Source organism: Nerophis ophidion, linkage group LG03 (assembly GCF_033978795.1).
Source record: "Nerophis ophidion isolate RoL-2023_Sa linkage group LG03, RoL_Noph_v1.0, whole genome shotgun sequence".
NCBI lineage: Eukaryota > Metazoa > Chordata > Actinopteri > Syngnathiformes > Syngnathidae > Nerophis > Nerophis ophidion.
In genome coordinates this window covers 73,328,729-73,349,456 of record NC_084613.1, presented here as the reverse complement: position 1 = coordinate 73,349,456, position 20,728 = coordinate 73,328,729, and the positions used below count along the sequence as shown (strand labels likewise).

Below are 20,728 nucleotides of genomic sequence, written 5' to 3'. Positions count from 1 at the left end.
TTACTAGCTCCAAGTGGCCTACACTCAAAATTTGATTTAACGCAGTGAAATATAACACGTTTGATGGACACCAACGTTCCGCCCATTTATATTCTACCAGAATCAATCGTTTTGTTTTTCACTACATTTTTTTATAATATTTACAAACTTACTAACATAACCGGTCTCTCTCGGTCATGTTGTGTGTTAGTTTACTCTATGTGACAATTATGCGTCTTCATTTCCACACTTAGACTTTCTTGTTGTTCGCCGTTGGCGATCCTTTGGGTTCCAGTTAGCTTCACACGAGGTTAATGCCCTGTATGTTTTTGTGCCTTGTACTGGAATTAAATAAGCATTCTTACATGCAAGCTGCTTCCTACCATCCTTTGCATCCTAGGAGACATGAACTTTGCAGACATGCGACCAAATCGTAACACTTAAACAGTAATAAATCTTTATGAAAGTCTTCAAAAATAAGGAATTTAGAAAAAATATATACAGTATATCGACCCAGTGATGTCCAAACCTACCCGTGGATAGTGCCCGCCCCATTCTGTGACGTGGGAGCACAATCCACCATTCACGTCACGGGGCAGGGAACTATACACCAAGCAGGTTTAGACAGCTGAGCAACACCGCATATCTTTTTCGAAAAGTAAAAGGTAAAAATAAGGATTTCTACATAACGCAATCTCGGGTTGGCGTTACATCAAACTTTTAGTGTAAAACTTTTGTAAATGAAAATGAAAATAGAAGAAACAACCAACCTTGCAGCCTTATTAGAGGACATATAGCTGTTAACTGGCTGCTTTGCAAGTAAACACGCGTGAGGACTGCTTGAATTGGAGCGCTTTTCGCGGTTTTACATGCAGGCCTGAAATCCGCTATATTTTTTTAACTGCTGTCAGACCGATCTTTGCATCGGATCGGGACACCCCTGTAAGTAAGAGTCCGTGTACAGTAAAACTTACCAAAGACAATCTGGTTGACGACCGCCGTCTGACCGTGTTGACAACAGTGGGCTGTGTTTGTCTGGTGGAAAAAAAACAAGCAGGCATACATTTAGAATCTAACAACAACAATTATGCCACAAGTGTGAACAAGTTTTACTACAACGCGTAAATTGCTCTGAATTGACGGCATCATGCAACCTTTTACAATTTACAGTTTGTGATCTTGATTTTATTAGTTTTTAAGTTGGCAACACTAGAGAATAGAGGTTACATGGTGTAATTGGGGCTGTCAAAATGAACGAGCTAACTCATGTGATTAATCACAACAATTTGTGGAATTAATCATGTACACACCTAAATTAATCATACAATTCATTTTGACCGTACAGGTTCTTATCAGTCAGTCAGTGAGAAAATTAGTGAGGAGGCTCCAACTGTTGTGTTCGCTGGTAAATTTCACCTAAAAATAGTCTGAAACAAAGTCACATAAAACGTATTACCATGTTTTGAGCAAATAAATTACTTGCATTCAAGTAATTTGTTTAAAATCGTTCCTCTGACATTTTGATAGTAAAATTGCATTTTTGTTTAAATATTGTTGCCTTTTCCTAATTTAATTCCAGTGAGTTAATGATTAATCCAAATTCCAAAATGTGATTAATCTGATTTCAAAAAATAATTTGGCAGACCTAGTTGTAATAGATGATAGCTGATAACATACTCTTAGAGACTTTATCAAAATGTACCTGAAATTGACTTAACCTATTTTCATGTATCATGAGATACATCAACCCCCGCGACCACAATAGAGACAAGCGGAAGAAAATGGATGGATGGATGGATGGATGGATTAAAAATGCTGGCTTTGCTTAAATAATAATGCTTATGTCTATTGTTGTGGTGTACAAGTACTGAGAGCTGTTTCTATTGTATCATAAGTTTCCAAAATGTGTCCCAATTAAGGTGCAGGGGTTTACTGACTGTTAGGACATTTGCTTTAATTTGTTGTCAAGCTAACAACGATTTTTGGAAGCTTTTTGATTCATGTTTGTTGTGATGAATAAATCAGGATCATAAAGACTATGTTTACACTGCAGACCAAAGTGGCCCAAATCTGATTTTTTCCATCTGACTACTCAAACTGCAAGCAGTATGTGATTTTTATTAGACTCCAGTGAAAACGCACACACGACCCAATGTGGCCTTGACGTCCCTTGCATGTGCACTTCAATAAAGTGAAAACAAAGGAAGTGGACTGGGAGGAAGTCGCCACTACTATTACAAAATAAAATACAAGTCACAACAACTTAAAAATGAGTGTTTTTACAGGAAAGTAAATGAATGTATTATAGTGTATGAATTTATTTACATAGTGCAATATATTTGGGAGGGTTGTAATTTTTCTATGGCTGTTAAGTAGATGAGACGCGGACATCAGCGTGGATCTGGGCAATCTTTATTTTTCTACTGTCATGTAAGAAAATGCGCCATAGCGTCAATTCCAGTCTTTCAACAATCGCTATTTCTTCAGAATCAAAATATATAATCATATATTACACAGCCTATTATTTGAGCACCATTTACAAGTGATGCTCTGAAAATGTGGTCGTCTCTAATAAAAAACGAAACCAGGTGTTGTGATGAAATATCCATTTCTGTTGGCGACTGAGTCTTTCCGGCGCACACAAGTGACTTGGATCGCCCAAAGCTGATATAAAAATTAGATTCAGGTCACATTGATTGATTGATTGATTGATTGATTGATACTTTTATTAGTAGATTGCACAGTTCAGTACATATTCCGTACAATTGACCACTAAATGGTAACACCCGAATAAGTTTTTCAACTTGTTTAAGTCGGGGTCCACGTTAATCAATTCATGGTAAGTACAGGTCAGATAGTATTTAGACTGGAGTCACATTTGAAAAGATCTGATTCTCATTGGATTCTCCTGATGTGGCCTGAACCTGCTGCCAAAAGATCAGATTTGAAGCACTTTGGAGCATTTAGACTGGCAAAAAAAAATCAGATCTATGTCACTAGAAATTTAAGTTAAAGTACCAATGATTGTCACACAAACACTAGGTGTGGCGAAATTATTCTCTGCATTTGACCCATCCCCTTGTTCACCCCCTGGGAGGTGAGGAGAGCTGTGGGCAGTAGAAGTGGCCGCGCCCGGGATTCATTTTTGGTGATTTAATCCCCAATTCCAACCCTTGATGCTGAGTGTCAAGCCGGGAGGTAATGGGTCCCATTTTTATAGTCTTTGGTATGACTCGGCCGGTTTGAACTCACAACCTACCAATCTCAGAGCGGACACACTAACCACTAGGCCACTGAGTGGGTAGGCAAAACAAATTTGATTTGGTGTGCAGTGTAAATGGGTCCAAAGTCACAGGGCTCTGTATATACGACTGCAACTATCAACATTTTAATAAAAAAAACATAAAGGCTCTTGTATTGAATTTTGTACCTAATACCGTAGCCGGTGAGTATGCATTGTTTTTATGAAACGTGCTACTGCTCACCCCTTATTGGAAGGCGGAGAGGGGCGAGAGAGCATTGAAAAACGAGGAAAGGATAGAGTGAGAAGGGACTTCTGGGAGCCCTCAGAAGGCTGGGGGTCACACTCCTCCCTAAGGAGGAGGAAGGAGGGGAGGAGGACAGGAGTCAGGAATGGCGCTTGCCAGACAAGTAGCGACCAAAGTGTCAGGAAGGGGCCTAGACTTGTGAAACTTACAGGCTACTTTTGTTGATCTTGTAAAACTTGAGTCTGGCCAGACACATGCGACAAACATACTTTGAGGTTTCCATGTCTTCCTGCAGAGTAAAAGGAGAGCATGAGGATTGGGGTAAATCATGCATTCCTGCGCTCTGACATTTAGCTGATGCTATGTGACTTTCATGGCTCACACCCAAACATCAGCGCATACACAGGAGCATTGTCTCGTTGACTGGCTGATCCAATAAGAGAGTGCAATGTTGAGAAGGTTCAACGAAAGAGGAAAAGGGAGACTCACGGTCTGGAACTGAACACTCTCTTCTCTGTTGAGCAGCTCCAGGGCAAAGAAAGACCTGTTGTGACTCATGTTGTTAATGTCGTTCCACCTATACGGCCAATTTAAGTGCCGTCAAAAAAAAAAAAATGTACGGGGCAGAAAAGAAAACAAATGTCGTCATTGCAGTTACAGAGAAATGAGAGGAGAGAGGTTTAGTATCTGTACTTGTATGAATGTACTAAATAAAGTGACAATGTTTGACTGACATCCTTTAACCCTTGGATGCACAACCTTCCAATACGTACACTCTTCCACGGGTGTGGCCAAAAATGACTCCAAATAAAATCAATAACTTTTGCAGTAAGCTGGGTAGTTATTATTCAAAATCTTTAAATTGAAGATTTGTAATATTTTCATATTCCAGGTATTCCTCATAAAACATGTTTGTGACATGAGCCCATTTGCAATATTATTTATTTTTTCATTAATTTTAAGAAATTGCAGTTTTTGGATCATTACTCACTGTTCCACAAGCAGTTCCTATGGAATCTTCTATGAACCTTTAATTCTTAGCAACTCTGACTATTCCATTTACACATCTGATGTCATTTCTCACATCTGATGCAACTTTGACTGTCAATAGTGTCCCACTTACACATAAGATGCAACTTTAACTTTCAATACTGTCCCACTTACTCATCTGATATCAGAGTTGCTAAGCATTAAGGTGCAAATAAGATTCTATAGGCACTGCTTTTGATTATACAAAAACTGCAATGTCTTAAAATTTATGAAAAAGTAAATAAAAATGCAAATGGCCACATGCCCCAAAATACGTTTTATGAGGAATACCTGGAATATGAAAATATCGCAACTTTCCATTTCAAAGATTTTGAAGAATAACAACCTGTGGGGTCATATTTTTGCATCTAAAGGTTAAAGACATGTTTTTAGGTGTAAACATGAATGAACATGTTACACAAAACTATCTCTGATCTAACATTTTCACCACATTATGGTTACCTAAATAAATTAAGAGGACTGGCATTTTTGTGCTTGACAAAGATCCCATCAAGGCAGGATCCCAGGGTCACGTCAGTGCCGGTGTGGTCCTGTTTACTCAACACGAGACATTGTATTACACACACTGATAAACCACACATATATAACACTGACCGGACAGTAGCCAGCGATCAGGCCTGATTTTTACAACTACGACCCACCTTTGCTTGGTAGCTCTCTTGGCCATAGCCTTCCATTTTCTCCACTTCTTGCATGTACAACATTTCAGCCTCCGGGGCGGGCAAACCTCTGAAAATGACAAAAAGTCATAAAACAGAATTAAGTATTTGAGCTGATGTAGTATCTCCAAGTGTGAGGGGTGTAATACCTTTTGTGACACATTCAGTAACTTTCCATGCACTAAATTAGTCTGATTTCTTAAATAATTTGGTTTGTTATTTTTCCACCCCCACATGTGACTTTTACACATGTGGGGGTTGCCATCCTAATGTGACTGTTGGCCATACGCATAGTGCCTCTTGTGCACTAGGGGGAGATTTCAGCTTGTTTAGCTATGGGGTAATGTCCCGAAATGTTCAGTCTATAAGCCGCTACTCGTTTCCAACGCTTTGAACGATGTGTTTTATTGAAAGTTGCAGTTAAATTAAGGATTTTCCCAGGCCATTATATTAAGAACACCAGTAACGCCATTTCCCCAATGTTAAACACAACTTATCTGTTATGCTGTATTCTACCAAACCGCATCATCACTTTTAGGTTGGTTAAATACGTTTTTTCGCCCGCACGTCGACTACATGTAAACAAGGTACCTCAAAGCCAAAAAATATCGACCCGACCATTGAAAAAAGAAAAACCTGCGGCAAGGAACAAAAATCCACCAACATTAATAGGCCCCGAAACAGTGGACTGCCGGTTTCGGAGCGTAGACGACAAAACTGCACTACCAGCAGGCTACTTTCTGCCGTGTTAGAAGCACCGTATTTTGTTAAACTTGTGAATGAACAAGCCCTTGTGTAAATAAGTCATGTTATAATGCGTACACCTGCAGTTAATTGACAAAATTAGGTGGGTTTGGTTAAAAAACAGGTGCAATCTAAAACCCGTAAATCACGGTAAATAGAAGAGTAAGCTACATGCTAATAAGGTAGCGTTAGTAGCTTTCGAGCTCCGGAGCTAACAAATAACTACAACTTTCCACTTCCATTCGGTGTTGTTGGTAATGTTTTAAAATTACACTTGTGATTATTATGATCATCAGAGACATACAACATGATCGTTATTTTGTCGAACTGCTTTGACTATTTACTGTTGTTACTCACTACGCAGTGAAATACTGTTTTTTTAATGTCAATGACGTCTGAATAGTTGTGAATGGACATTTAATTTATAACATCACTAAAAAAATGAACAAGGATGTCAATGTTTTTACTAAATGAGATTGATGCTGTCTTGAAGTCTACTGATCGACTGTTATTTTTGTCTAATGGCTAACGAGACATACACATTAATTTCACCATATGATATATAACTTACTTCATTAAATATTATTTATTTATTTTCTTACTTATGGAGTATATTGTGAATAAATTGAGAACAGGAAGTGAACAAAAGTGTTAGCAGTTGCAATGTAAAGGAAAAGGGGTAGGATTTAATGAGCTCTGCTTCTTCCTACTCCTTTTCTAACATGTTGAATACAGAAACTGGAAATTGTGATGTATCATGTTGTATGCATGCACGTTCGACATAAACTGAAACTCTACTCTGTATTAGTTATTTTGTGTATACAAAAAAGTTTTTGTGTCAAAATTCGCCTGTTTAGAGGTTTCTCTCTACCAACCAGGATGTGCTGGCATCATGTCACGTATTTAAAGTAGAGCTGGAAGATTAGGGCAAAAATAATAATCAAGATTAATTTGATTATTTTTTGATCAAAATTAGTAACACAATTATACAATATATAGATAGATATATAGTAACTTTATTGATTCCCTCAGGAAAATCTAAATTCCAGCAGCAGTGTACAGAACTGAGATATAATTTAAAAAGTAAATAATAAATAATGGTGTATATGTTATTGTTTTTCATCCCCTGTCATCCTAGTATCCCACCCCCAGAGAGAGCAGTTGTACAGTCTGATGGCGTGTGGGACAAAATAGTTTTTGAGTCTATTAGTCCTGCACTTGGAATGAAGCCGTTTAGCACTGAACAGGCTCCTCTGGTACTGATAACGGTATACAGAGGGTGACTGGAATAATTCCTGAGGCTAACTAGTTTTTCTACAGTTGTCTTCTCTGCCACCGTCACCCATGAGTCCAGTTTTATTCCGATTAATTTGAAAACTTAAGAATTTATTCTACCACCAAAGCTCAACTTTAAGGATACACATTAGTAAGAAATAAACCAAAACAAGTAATATAATATTAATAACAATAAACTAAAAATAATAGCAGTTTAAAAAACAACATCAAATATTTTTTTTTCTTTTCAATTTTTTGGAATTCCGTTTTTTACATAGCGGTACCTTTATTTTACCAACAGAGTGCATGTTTTGTGTCATTTTTTAAATCGTATAAAATGTTTTTTAATTAAATGAAAAACTCCTAATATTTATTGGTGCAATACATCTATGGACAATTTTGACCAGTATTTTAAGTCAAGGCATAATAATAGTGTAAAGCATCAAAGCATGCTTTAAGTACATTATGCTTGTGAAAGGTACATTAAAACTTTTATTTTGCTTGCGCAGTCAGACCGGATTCTGTGCACAGTGCTTTATTGTGAAGGGGGGGAGTCTGCTGTTGTTCTGAGCTTGACATGTAGCGAGGATTTGACGCTTTTTAATTTAAAAAAATAAAATAATAATAAAATAAAAAGACTCACGTTGCGACTGCTGTCTTGTTTGTACATTGATCTCACATCGATGATGACGTGCACAACAACACAAGCAGATGAGATGTGTTTTAGTTGTATGGATTGTTCTTGCTAGCTTCAGCTTTATAGTTTAGTATCTCTTTCAAGTGGCCGCTTCCACATGGTTTGGTTCAGGATGGGTGGTTGAATTTTTCGGGGATGAATGAGCGGTCAAAAAAATGTTCTTTCTCCTCACAATGACATTTCACTTACCTTAATGTCAACTTCCATAATATTCTGCGTTTAACTGCGGATTCAGTTTTTATTATCTATGATTATGTGACCGCGGAAATCCCATGCCTTCCCTTCTTTATATATTATAGTGAATATTGATTACGCATACTAGCGCTGTGTCAAATAAAACGTAGCAGATCCCAAACTTTTAGTACAGATGCTCTTTTTTTTATTTTATTCACATGCTCATCTGTTTCATCGTCACAAGTTCTGAAATCGGCATGCAGGTTGCGCGTCCTATTAATATTTATTTTCCCAATATTTTGATGATTGTGGGAAGCCATAATCAAAATCAAAATTTGTTTTTATTTTGTCATATATTTTGAAAATTGACTAGTTTCATCTTCTACACCTATAATTTGAAAGCTTGTTGGTGTAAACAGCACCCCTGTGTTCTTCTTTGCCCGTGAAGAGAACCAGGGGTTTGCCCTGCGGTTTGCAAACAGTAATGCAAGGCAGATGCGACAAATGTTTACTTTCAAAATGCCGTCAGCTTTGTTTGTGCTCTTTTTATTTTATTTTGCCTGTCTTTACTAAGAATAAGACTGTTAAGAGGAAATCTGCATGTGCTGGCACATCAGCTTGCGGTATGTAAAATGTGTTTCACTGTGTATTTGTATTTGAAGCCAATATTAAGATGCTGTAGCAAAGGTTTGAAGTCTGAAAAAAACTGAGTGTCATTATGATGAAAATCATTTATTACAATTAATACTTACATTTGTATGCTTCTCTGGCTTTCAGGTTTGCCATCTTTCTCCTAACACTACATAGTGTAGGGAGTCTGCGAGCTTACTTCGCATCAAGGGAGGTACTTGGCCCTTCCCCCCTACCTGACGGATAATTTGAATGTCTCCTAATTGACGTGAGCGGGCAAAACCAAAGAGGGTGTGCAAAAACAAGGACGAAAGAGGCGTATTTGAATTGAGCCTAATTTCATGCATGGAGATACTGACTGTATGTATGCTAAACCTCACCTGTAGGACTGATAGAGAAGGGCCACCTTCTGAGTGGCCTCCTCCAGCACTCGCTCCTCCTGGATCCAATCCTGAAAGGACAAAACCTTGTTGATGCAAAGCGAGTACATGTGAAGAACGTGTGAGTTCATTGCAAATGAAAAAAAAAAGACTTACTATGGGGAAAAGCGCAAATTTCTGAAGGAACTCCTGGGAATCGTAGCGGTCTACGTCACCAAAGTCCGCTATGGACAAGGGAAAAGACAATCACGTGTCAAATTTGACTTATAAACAAGCTAAAAAAAAACTAATTCAAGATTATTGAGCGACTGGCGAAGTTGGTAGAGTGGCTGTGCCAGCAATCTGAGGGTTACTGGTTCAATCCCCACCTTCTACCATCCTAGTCACGTCCATTGTGTCCTTGGGCAAGGCACTTCACCCTTGCTCCTGATGGGTCCTGGTGAGCGCCGTGCATGACAGCTCCCACCGTCAGTGTGTGAATGTGTGTGGTAATGGACAAATGTGGAAATACCGTCAAAGCGCTTTGGGTTCCTCAAAAAGGGGTAGAAAAGCGCTAAACAAGTACAACCCATTTACCAACTGTTGAAGCTCCAGCCTGCCTGTTGGCAACACTCTAAGCTATGCTCACTATCCTCGGCATCAGCAATATTCGAAAGCAATGCCTGCCCTTCGCTCCAGTTTCCCTGCCAGGAACACCATCTGATTTATGTTTTTACAAATGTAAAAGGAAAAGCTGATTACAGTTAGTATTATTTGCAGATGATACGACTGTTTTGTTCAGGAGAGAACACAGAAGCTAATACAAATAATAACAGAAAAAATTAATAAGTTAAAGAGATGGTTTGACACACAGACTAACTAAAATAATACTATTTGGTAAAGGTAGAAGAGAACGTCAAACAGAAGTAGAGGACGTAGAAATTGACAGGTAAACAAAAATCAAATCACGTTTTTGAGCGTAATAATAGATAATAAAAGGAACTGGGAATCACATTAAAACACAACATAACGTGGCAGGAAATACTTTGATAATGAACAAAACTACATATGTTCTGGACATAAAAAAAACACTCCATGTTCTCTACTGCTCGCTAGTGTTACCATATCTGAGTTATTGTGTAGAACTATGGGGAAATAACTACAAAACTATACTTCATTTACTAACAGTGTTACAAAAGAGGTCAGTTAGAATAACACATAATGTTGGATATCAACAACACTCAAACCCCTTTGTTTATTGAGTGAAAAAAATGTTGAAATTCAATTACTTGGTGCATTTGCAAACAGCTAAAATTATGTACAAAGCAAAATATAACCTGCTACCCAAGAATGTGTGACAATCCTCAACAAAAGAGGAGAAATATAATCTCAGAGTTAGATGTAACTTAAAACATTTGTATGCATGTTCAACACTTAAAACCTTTAGTGCATCAGTTTGAAAACCTTTAGTGTATTAGTATGTGGAATTAAATTATAGAATGGTTTAGCAAATAAGTCAAACAATGTACTAATATGATCCAGTTTAGGAAACTCTTAAAATGCTAACAGTGTTTTCAAAGTACAAGGAAGAAGAATCTTGATTAACATCTTGAACCTTATTGAAGATGAGCTAATCATATTCATCTCATGGTGACTCACCACTTACCGTAACTATTTATTAATGAGAACCTAGTTGTTTATTTAATTACTCATTTATTTATATACTGTTTCTGTTACAGACTGGGTACAAAAAAATGTGTTAGAAATTTCTACTAAACGGAAAAGGGGTAGGTTTAAATCAACTTTACTTTTTTCTACAACTTTTCGGACTTGCTCTGATGAGAAACTGGATATACTGTATGTGATGTATATTATTGTAACGTTCTACATGTTCCACATGAACTACTACCATAACCATTTTCGCAATCTAGAGAGGCAGTGCAGTGCTTCTTATAGCTTTGCCAGCAGTGTTTGAGATTCTTCTGGCTGGCTATAAAGTTGGAGGATTTGTTTACAGCTTTGAGATGTGTGATGATGGTGGAAGTTGCACTCGCACACATTTACAAGCCACTGATGTGTGATTATAAAAACATACAACATTTATTTTCAGCTTACAGGGCTTTGACACACAAGCATCCAAAAGACAACTAATACAGTACTTCTTCCAATAGTGACCTCCTCTTTAACTGGTGCCTCAATCCATCACCAGGTGGAGAAACATGTCGCCTAGTACACACAATTGTGAAATAAGTAGCCACTGTTTGAAGCCAAGTGGTAATTATAAGGTCAATGATGTTGGCGTCGAATCCTGCACATAACCACTATTTTTTATGCCGGTGTTGATTGACAGATGAGACAGCTCATTTGTCTCAAAGCAGACGCCTGCAAAACAGTTCACACTTACCTTGCACAGCTAGGCTAGCCAAGCGGATGGCCTGTTCTAAAGTGCATGAGATCCGGCCCTCCAGAACATCCTTCTTCAGCTGGAGATAATACTGGTATCTGTGAATAATCACACGACGCACGTTAAGTCAATTAATGACAAAAAGCTTTGAGGAAACTAATGTTGAATCAGTGCTGATTAGTATGCAATGCGGTGATGTACATTGGTACTACAAAATGGAGCTAAAGATAAAAAAGACAGTGGCCTTTAATGCTAGGTAAGTAATCACATTGTCGCTTGTAATCAAATAGCGTTCCAAAACAGACTGACCCTTTTTTTAAGATAAAGACAGCTCACATACAGATCATTTTTGGATCAAGACATTGTGTCACCTGGTGATTTCCTGCTGCAGCTGCGCCACACTTGGGATGTAAAACACAACCCCGAAGTAAACTGTTGGCTCCGCCCCGTACTTGTCCAACTGCTTCTTCAGGGGCTTGTCCGGGTCGATCCATCTCTGCTGGTTCTGCTTGTTGAAGTACCACAGACTGAAGTATGTTATCTGGCAGCACACAGTGGAGAAAGCACACGGCATGTAAAAAGGGGGACAGTGTCAAAATCGTTGTTGTCCTATTTGTACAAGTTTTAGAATGCTGATTTTGAAATGGCTTTTCCTATAGAAAGTCATGGAAATGTACTTAGTCTTTCCCAGGGTCAAACTGTCACATCATATTTTTTATTGAAATTCGTCATTGGCATAAAAATCAAATAATCGATCATATCGGTGTTAGTTTTTCTGCAAAAAATATCATAGTGTTGGCTGCGTGGGTCTTGCCCAAATAAATAGATAATGCCAGTTTGGTGTGTTCATGTGACACGATCATCATCTAGTTATTATGGCTGCGGTTAGGGATGGGTACAAATCCAGTACTTTTTTGGCACCAATCGAATCCCGCGGGTCGATCCGGGCACCGATTTATGTAAAATCCCACCGTGCTGTGGTACCTGGGTTGTGCGGGACGTCTCAGTCAGCTCTTCGCACTTAATTTTGCAATTTTCAACACCAACACAGAAATTGACTCAAAAAACGCTCCAATGTAAGTTAAGGAAGGCTCCACATTTCCAAAAATGTGCTGACTTGATGGTGACATACATTGGCTTAGCTATTGAAATGCTACTGATTGGCAGGGTGGCTTGGTTGGTAGAGCGGCTGTGCCAGCAAATTGAGGGTTCCAGGTTTGAATTGTTCTTGTGGAATCTTAGCCATCGCCAATATGCCCTTGGGCAAGACACTTTACCCACCTTCTCCCAGTGGCACCCACTGGTATAAATGTAGCTTAAAGGTGTAGATAATGGGTTTTTAACTATGTAAAGCACGCTGAGTCGCGAGGGAAAAAGAGCATTTCACTTCACTTCACATTAGCAATTTTACATGGCGATTTCAACACCTCCAAATTTGTTAATGATAACTACAACTAAGATGCAAGATACAATCAAACAGCTGGTGCGTAATAAGTGCAATACTTACAGTATTGTTACTTATTAAGGTGCAACAAACAAAAACAGCAAAAAGCTATACATTACTGCCATCTAATGTCCTAGACTTGCAGCTGTAATTTCAACTTTCAAATGATTTCAACTTGGTGTCATACTGCACTTTCAAATGATAATATGATGATAATAAAACAAGATGTAACAACTGGTCAGACGTTGGCAAATAAGCTCATTTTTAAATTTTGCAAAAAAAAATGTTTATATCAAAAACAATTCATATCTATTAACAAACAAGAAAGTACGGAAAATTGGTACCGTTGAGGTACTGATATCGATTCCCAGGTACAGGGAATTTGTACCCTAACGGTTCAAATGTGAACGGTACACATCCCTAGCATTATCAAGTTTTACTTTTGGATTGTAACTACTGGTATTGGGAACAAAGTGTTGGATAGTATCAGGATATATCTAGAAAGCCAGTATAACCTTTTGTTTACATATTCAAAGTACCATTTTACCATGCTTACCGTCACACAGGTGCAAGAGTTCATTACTGTGAAAATATGATTAAACAAAACAGGTAAACAAATAGGGCTGCAACGATTAGTCGATTAATCCGATTTAAAAAAGCTTTAAATTATATGATGTCGCTTTGATTAATCATTCAATGAGTGCAACAAATACAAATTGATCGAATTCGGACCAAATGGAGTGCCCAGAACTGTAAATGTGAACATAGCTCCTGCATGGCCTCTGCAATAGAGCGCACATGAAAGCGATGGTGTGTGGGGATCATAGTTTTTTTTTTTTAAATATTTTTTTATATTTACTTTCAATGTTGATTGTTTGTTAGAAAAAAAAATACAATTATATTAAGCTATACAATTTCATCCGCTTTCCTTAAAATACGCATTGAGGCTTTGTGTGTTCAATCTGATTAACCAAACTAATTGATACATTACTTGATTACTAAAATTATCGGTAGCTGCAGCCCTAAAAAGGACAATCAGTCTTTAAAAAGTATTATTTAAACAAAACTGCACAAGTGTAAAAATAAGTTAACTGCTTAGAAGTCAAACAACAAAAAACTACCTTGGATAACAAGTCTGGTGATAGCTAGTAGCTGGATAGACTTATATTCTTCTTCTCAATGATAACAAGAAATTGGCCAAAACCAAGAAAAAAACTAAAGATGTGCAGGAGTTCCTGCTTTGATGATCGCTTAGCTGAGGTATTGGAGGATGAATGTATACGGTGTGTAATATGCTTGATGACTCACGTGACAAGTCAATGATTGGGTTTTTGTTCCTCTGCAGCGATGGATTTTGTGGTGGGTTTTCAAATCTTAGGCCTCGGGGAAGCTTTTAAATTCACATTCTTGCTGCGACTATTCAATTATGCGATAAATGCAAATGAGTAAATAAGCTTGTTGCAATGTAGGAAAAAACAATGCCACATTTCAAATGCAAACATACCTCTCTTAACTCCAGTCTCTGGGCAACCGCCTCCAAACATTCCTGTCCTGTACTATCCACTGACAGCGTGAACTCCACAAACTCTCCATTGAGCTGCTGAATGCGAGTGACCAGACAGCTCTTGCTGGAAACAGTGTACCTTCTCGTACGTTTGAGTTTCAAGCCAAAGGGAAGGGGCATGATTCCGCGCTCGTAGGGATCCTCTTGCTAAGTCTAGTCTTGGCAAATGACTCGGCTTGCTTTCCCTTTTATGACCTTATGGTGGGTAGAAGTCGTGGGGCTCATCGTTCAGGCACACCTTTAAAAAGGTGACAAAGAAAATACGCAGATCAGAATGTATACAATGAAAAGATAAACATCCACAATCTTCATTTTGATTGTAAAGCTAATTGATTGTGAATATTTCGGCTTCAAACCATGAGCAATGTGAGCCCATGGACAAAGATGAACAAGCAAGTACAGTATGGTAATTTTTTTTAAAGTAATGGCAACAAAACAAAAACCATCAATAAAACCTACCACCCGACAGTTTTTCCAACTGGTGGAAAAACTGCACTTCAAAATGTTTTGCTAACAGACGTTGAGAGTCCATTTAATTTTTCGATACTTATTTTGGATAACTAAAAATTATTTCCATGATTAAACAAAAAACCCTATGAAAAAAATAGAAGTTTGTTGAATTATTGAAAATGAACACCAGCATTACTATATATGATGATTACATTAGTGCTTAATTGGGTCTGAAAATAATGCTGACAATATCACTTATCTGCAATAATATGTGGGACAAAACAGCCAGCAAAATGTATTGGCCAAGGTAATATTTCCTAATAATTATTCATTATTGTTGAGGTATTACATATTTTAATGTTCTTTTTTACCCATAACACAAAGCTTATTTATCTTATAATACAGTACGTTATTGATTTGAGCACATCTCGGGCACAAAATGGGTCAAATTAACCCTGTTTCATATCATTTTACAGTATGTGACTTAGTGGGAAAAGTTTGGACACCCCTGATTTAGTTAGACAAATTCAGCTTTTACGAAGCCGATTTGGTACAAACTTGTATATGTTTGCACTGGAAGCTATTTCTGGTATTGTTCAGTTCAGTTCCAGTTTATTTCGAACATGCATACGATACAATGTAATACATCACACAATTCCAGTGGTTTCATTAAAGCATGTCCAAAAAGGAGTGGGAAGAAGCAGAGCTTATTTAATCCTACCCTTTTTCATACGATAGCATTTTTATCCGATTTCATTGTTCTCTGTAACAGAACAATGAACATGTAAATAATATACCATAGTAAGCATACAAATATTAAATACGCAAACAATCTTTGTCTCAATAAAAAAAAAGGGCTGAAGTTTTTTAATCATAATTCTTGTTCAGTGTACTTTGTGAACACTAGTAGTTTGAACAGTCTCTAAAACTAAATCATATTGGTGCTTTGTTTGATTTATTTGGTTGATTTGTTCCAAAATTGAATTCCACATGCTGATATACTAAAGGGTTTAATTGTTGTGTGTGCATACAAATGTTTTAAATTAGATTTTCCTCTAAAGTTATATTTCTCCTCTATTGTTGAGAAGAATTGTTGTACATTCTTGGGTAGCAGGTCATAGTTTGCCTTGTACATCATTCCAAAGACATGCACCTGGGGATAGGTTGATTGTCAAAACTAAATTGGCCCGAGTGTGTGAATGTGAGTGTGAATGTTGTCTGTCTATCTGTTTTGGCCCTGCGATGAGATGGCGACTTGTCCAGGGTGTACTCCGCCTTCCGCCAGATTGTAGCTGAGATAGGCGCCAGCGCCCTCCGCGACCCCAAAAGGTATTAAGCAGTAGAAAATGGATGGATGGATCATTCAATAAACATACTTCTAAAGGATTTTTGAATTGTTGATATTTTTAGAATATTTTCAAAAAAATCTCACGTACCGCTTGGCATACCTTCAAGTACCCCCAGGGGTACGCGTACCCTTATTTGAGAACCCCTGACTTAGACTGTACATGTTTACACAGTTAGTGTACTGTAGCCATGTGCTATTTTAAATGATAGTTAGGACTGAAATGTTTTTACAGTCCAGTGATTAGTCATACCCAAACACACTCCAATACAAATCTGTCCGAAAGAACTATCACTTAACTCCGCTACAACTTTGCTAAATGTTGACTTTGACTTAAAAATATACATCCCACTACTTCTTTAAAACTCTAATGAACCAACCGAGTTAGAATTGTGCCTGGTAGAGTAAACACTATCACAAGTTACAAGTAAAAACATAAGCTGTTTAGCATAGTATGCTAACACACAACCCCAGCAAATAGACGACACCCAAAGAGTACAAGCTGACGTCGCCGGTAAATATTTTGGGCACTTGACGTTACCGCAGTCACCCGCCAAATGACTTGTAGATGTCCGAGTTGCGATGTAATCCACTTGAAGATGTTTCCAAAAAAATTAAAAAAACTACATTAAAAGTCGTATTTGGAGCGTGAGTGTAGATCCTGGGTCGGGGCGAGAGTGCCAGTCCAGTCCATGCCTGCATCACTCGGCTTCCAAGCATGTTTTGCTTCCTGGGATTCCAGCCGCAGAAAAGTGTCTACATCCGCGGATCTAGCTCCGCGTTTTAACAGTAAAAAAAAGTTAAGGAAATGAACGTAAAGTGCTTTAAACGGCTTAAACCCCCTAGTACGCTTATACTGGTTGATTTAAATCTTCAAATACGTTTTTAAAGTGTACATTAGTGCAGTGTTTTTCAACCTTTTTTGAGCCAAGGCACGTTTTTTGCGTTGAAAAAATCCGGAGGCACACCACCAGCAGAAATCATTAAAAAACAAAACTCAGTTGACAGTAAAAAAGTTGTTGTTGCAATTGTTGGATATGACTTTAAAGCATGGGTGTCAAACTCTGGCCCGCCGTTTAATTTCATTTGGCCCTTGAGGCAATATCAAATTAACATTAGATCTGGCCCGCCGGTAACACCACATTCACCGCTAATATTCATACTTGCCAACCCTCCCGATTTTACCGGGAGACTCCCTAAGTTTAGTGCCCTTCCCGAAAATCTCCCTGGGCAACCATTCTCCCGATTTCCACCCGGACAACAATATTGGGAGCGTGCCTTAAAGGCACTGTCCTCTACAACAGTGGTCCCCAACCTTTTTGTATCCGCGGACCGGTGAACGCTTAATAATTTGTCCCGCGGCCCGGGGGGGGGATTTTTTTCTTCTTTGTCAATAAAAAGGGACGTTTTTGTCATGAAAAAGGGAGATTTTTGTGGTTGGTGCACTATTTGTAAGTGTATATTGTGTTTTTTATGTTGATTTAATAAAAAAAATATATATATTTTTTTAATAAAAAATTATTCTGCGGCCCGGTGGTTGGGGACCACTGCTCTACAACATTACCGTCACATCCTCTTTTCCTCCATATAAACAGCGTGCTGGCCAAGTCACATAATATATGCGGCTTTCACAAACGCATACTTGGTCAACAGCCATACAGGTCACACTGAGGGTGGTCGTATAAACAACTTTACATTGTTACAAATATGCGCCACACAGTGAACCCACACCAAACAAGAATGACTAAAACACATTTCGGGAGAACACCCGCACCGTAACACAACATAAACATAACAGAACAATTACCCAGAACCCCTTGCAGCACAAACTCTTCTGGAATGCTACAATATACATCCCCCGCTACCACCAAAACCCGCCCACCTAATTTTTATTTTATTTTCAAATTTATTAGCCTGTGGAAAAAGTTAATGTTAATATTTACCTCAGAAGGCTGCAAATAGAAAAGAGGCATTATTTCTTTTTATTATATTTTATTTAATATTCCACTGATGTTTTTTTGTTTGTTTTTTGAAAGTTGATTTTGCACTATTACGTTATATAAGCTCTGCCTGTTCCATGGGAGGAAGTCCGAGTACCCGGAGGGAACCCACGCAGTCACGGGGAGAACATGCAAACTCCACACAGAAAGATCCCGAGCCCGGGATTGAACCCAGGATTACTCAGGACCTTTGTATTGTGAGGCAGATGCACTAACCCCTGTGACACCGTGCTGCCCTATTTAAGCCTTGCTTGTTCAATATTCATTGCGAAACTTGTTTGGGTCCCTATTAAAAGGTTAATTTGTTCAGTTTTAAATTTTGGCCCACTCCGTATTTGAGTTTGACACCCCTGCTTTAAAGCAAAACCAAGCATGCATCAATATAGCTCTTGTCTCAAAGTAGGTGAACTGTCTCAACCTGTCACATCACACCCTGACTTACTTTGAGTTTATTGCTGTTTTGTGTGTGTAGTGTTTTAGTTATTGTCTTGCGCTCCTATTTTGGTGGCTTTTTCTCTTTTTTTGGTATTTTCATGTATCAGTTTCATTCTACGATGAGGTGGCAACTTGTCCAGGGTATACCCCGCCTTACGCCCGGTTGTGGTTGAGATAGGCACCAGCGCCCCCCGCCATACCAAAGGGAATATGCGGTAGAAAATGGATGGATGGTTTCATGTCTTCATTTGAGCGATGTTTCCCCCAGCTACTTTGTTTTAGCGCTCAAGAATATTTCAGTTGTTTTTAACCTTCTTTGTGGGGATATTGTTGAATGTCATGTCGTGTTCGGATGTACATTGTATTTGCTCCACAGTAAGTCTTTGCTGTTGTCCATCATTCTGTTTTTGCTTACTTTGTAAACCAGTTCAGTTGTAGTTTCGTTCTGCATAGCCTTCCCTAAGCTTCAATGCCCTTTCTTAGGGGCACTCACCTTTTGTTCATATTTGGTTTAAGCATCAGACAACTTTTTACCTACACGCTGCCTCCTGCTGTTTCCGACATCTACAAAGCAATTAGCTACTGGCTACCACCTACTGATATGGAAGAGTATAACGTGGTAAATCTGCCGATCTCCAGACAGTACAGAAACTCAACAACAACACATCATCTGCAGACTATAATTACTGGTTTGCAAAACATATTTTTAACCCAAATAGGTGAAACTAGATCAGGGGTAGGGAACCTGTGGCTCGCGAGCCAGATGTGGCTCTTTTGAAGAAAGCATCTGGCTCTCGGATAAATCTGAGCTGACATTGCTTAACACAATAAGTAATGAATAATTCCACTTTTAATCACGGTGTTAAAAATAACGTTCAAAATATAAAACATTCTCATGCATTTTTAATCCACCCATCCGCTCCTACTACACCTGTTCAAGGAGTTGCGTTAATGATAAGAAGTTATTTATTTATTATTGGTTGGTATGGGGCTCGCCCTCCTGGGGGTTCTTCAGCATCGACATGAGAGCCTGTTTCAGGGTGACAATATTGTTTTATTTTTCAATAAGTCCCTCAGTTGCTTTCCAGCAATTGTATTTTTCTCTTTCGTTCTGGCTCGCGCTCTGGCTCCAGCCCCAACCCTGTCTCTACTCCTGGCTGCTACTTATAACAGAGCGATTAGATAACAAGGCCCAGGTGGACCATCTACGCACCTGTCGCTGATGTCCAGGCCGGTCCTGGCACACCCTAGTTCGCTGCAGGCCCGCAGGCCACGCCCCCTCCACAGTTAGCTTCAGAATAACAGACATATTATACTCTAGAAATGTTGGTCTTACTTAAAAATGCACGCGTTTAGTTGTGTTTAGTGTTAAAAAAAAAAATTAAATGGCTCTTACCGAAATACATTTTAAAATATTTGGCTTTTTGGCTCTCTCAGCCAAAAAGGTTCCCGACCCCTGAACTAGATAATCTCCCACGGCACACCAGACTGTATCTCACGGGACACCAGTGTGCCGCGGCACAGTGGTTGAAAAACACCGCATTAGTGGCACGTCGCGGATGGATACACGCGGGAGCCATGAGCTCAGACAGCTGGAATGCGGAGTGGTGAGAATTCCCCAAATGGGACAGCTGCCTGCACCCGGCTGCACGCTGACCTGTCTGTTTACCTTCCACCCAGCTCACATTGTGCAACGATGCATACTTTCAAAAATGATAAGGACAGGTTGTGCAAATACTACGAAAGGATAAGAATGTATTTTTGCATATCGGGGAAAAAAATACATTCTGGTAACTGTCAACTCTTTGTGGGACACATGGTTTTTGGGTGAACTGTCAGAATGAACAACAATACATTACATCAGTGGTTCTCAACCTGTACCCCCTGTGAATATTTTTTTAATTCAAGTACCCCCTAATCAGAGTAAAGCATTTTGGTTGAAAAAAAAGAGATAAAGAAGTAAAATACAGCACTATGTCATCAGTTTCTGATTTATTAAATTGCATAACAGTGCAAAATATTGCTCATTTG

The 20,728-nt window shown here is 38.6% G+C and overlaps 1 protein-coding gene across 2 annotated transcripts in view; it reads right to left on the bottom strand.

The window, feature by feature from the left end:
* Window positions 1-17,000, bottom strand: part of ptpn21 (protein tyrosine phosphatase non-receptor type 21) — a 41,548-nt gene extending 24,548 nt beyond the window's left edge. The window contains exons 1-12 of one of the 2 annotated variants that reach the window (XM_061896036.1): window positions 16,804-17,000; window positions 14,408-14,705; window positions 11,831-12,000; window positions 11,460-11,557; window positions 9,233-9,300; window positions 9,077-9,147; window positions 5,159-5,246; window positions 4,959-5,047; window positions 3,957-4,044; window positions 3,677-3,756; window positions 3,465-3,572; window positions 954-1,014 (exon numbers count right to left, since the gene is read on the bottom strand). In XM_061896036.1, the coding sequence (XP_061752020.1) occupies window positions 954-1,014; window positions 3,465-3,572; window positions 3,677-3,756; window positions 3,957-4,044; window positions 4,959-5,047; window positions 5,159-5,246; window positions 9,077-9,147; window positions 9,233-9,300; window positions 11,460-11,557; window positions 11,831-12,000; window positions 14,408-14,587 (1,101 nt within the window). In that variant the 5' untranslated portion in view covers window positions 14,588-14,705; window positions 16,804-17,000. The remainder of the gene's footprint in view (window positions 1-953; window positions 1,015-3,464; window positions 3,573-3,676; window positions 3,757-3,956; window positions 4,045-4,958; window positions 5,048-5,158; window positions 5,247-9,076; window positions 9,148-9,232; window positions 9,301-11,459; window positions 11,558-11,830; window positions 12,001-14,407; window positions 14,706-16,803) is intronic. The other variant, XM_061896038.1, reaches the window with a different exon arrangement.
* Between the last annotated feature and the right edge of the window lie 3,728 nt (window positions 17,001-20,728).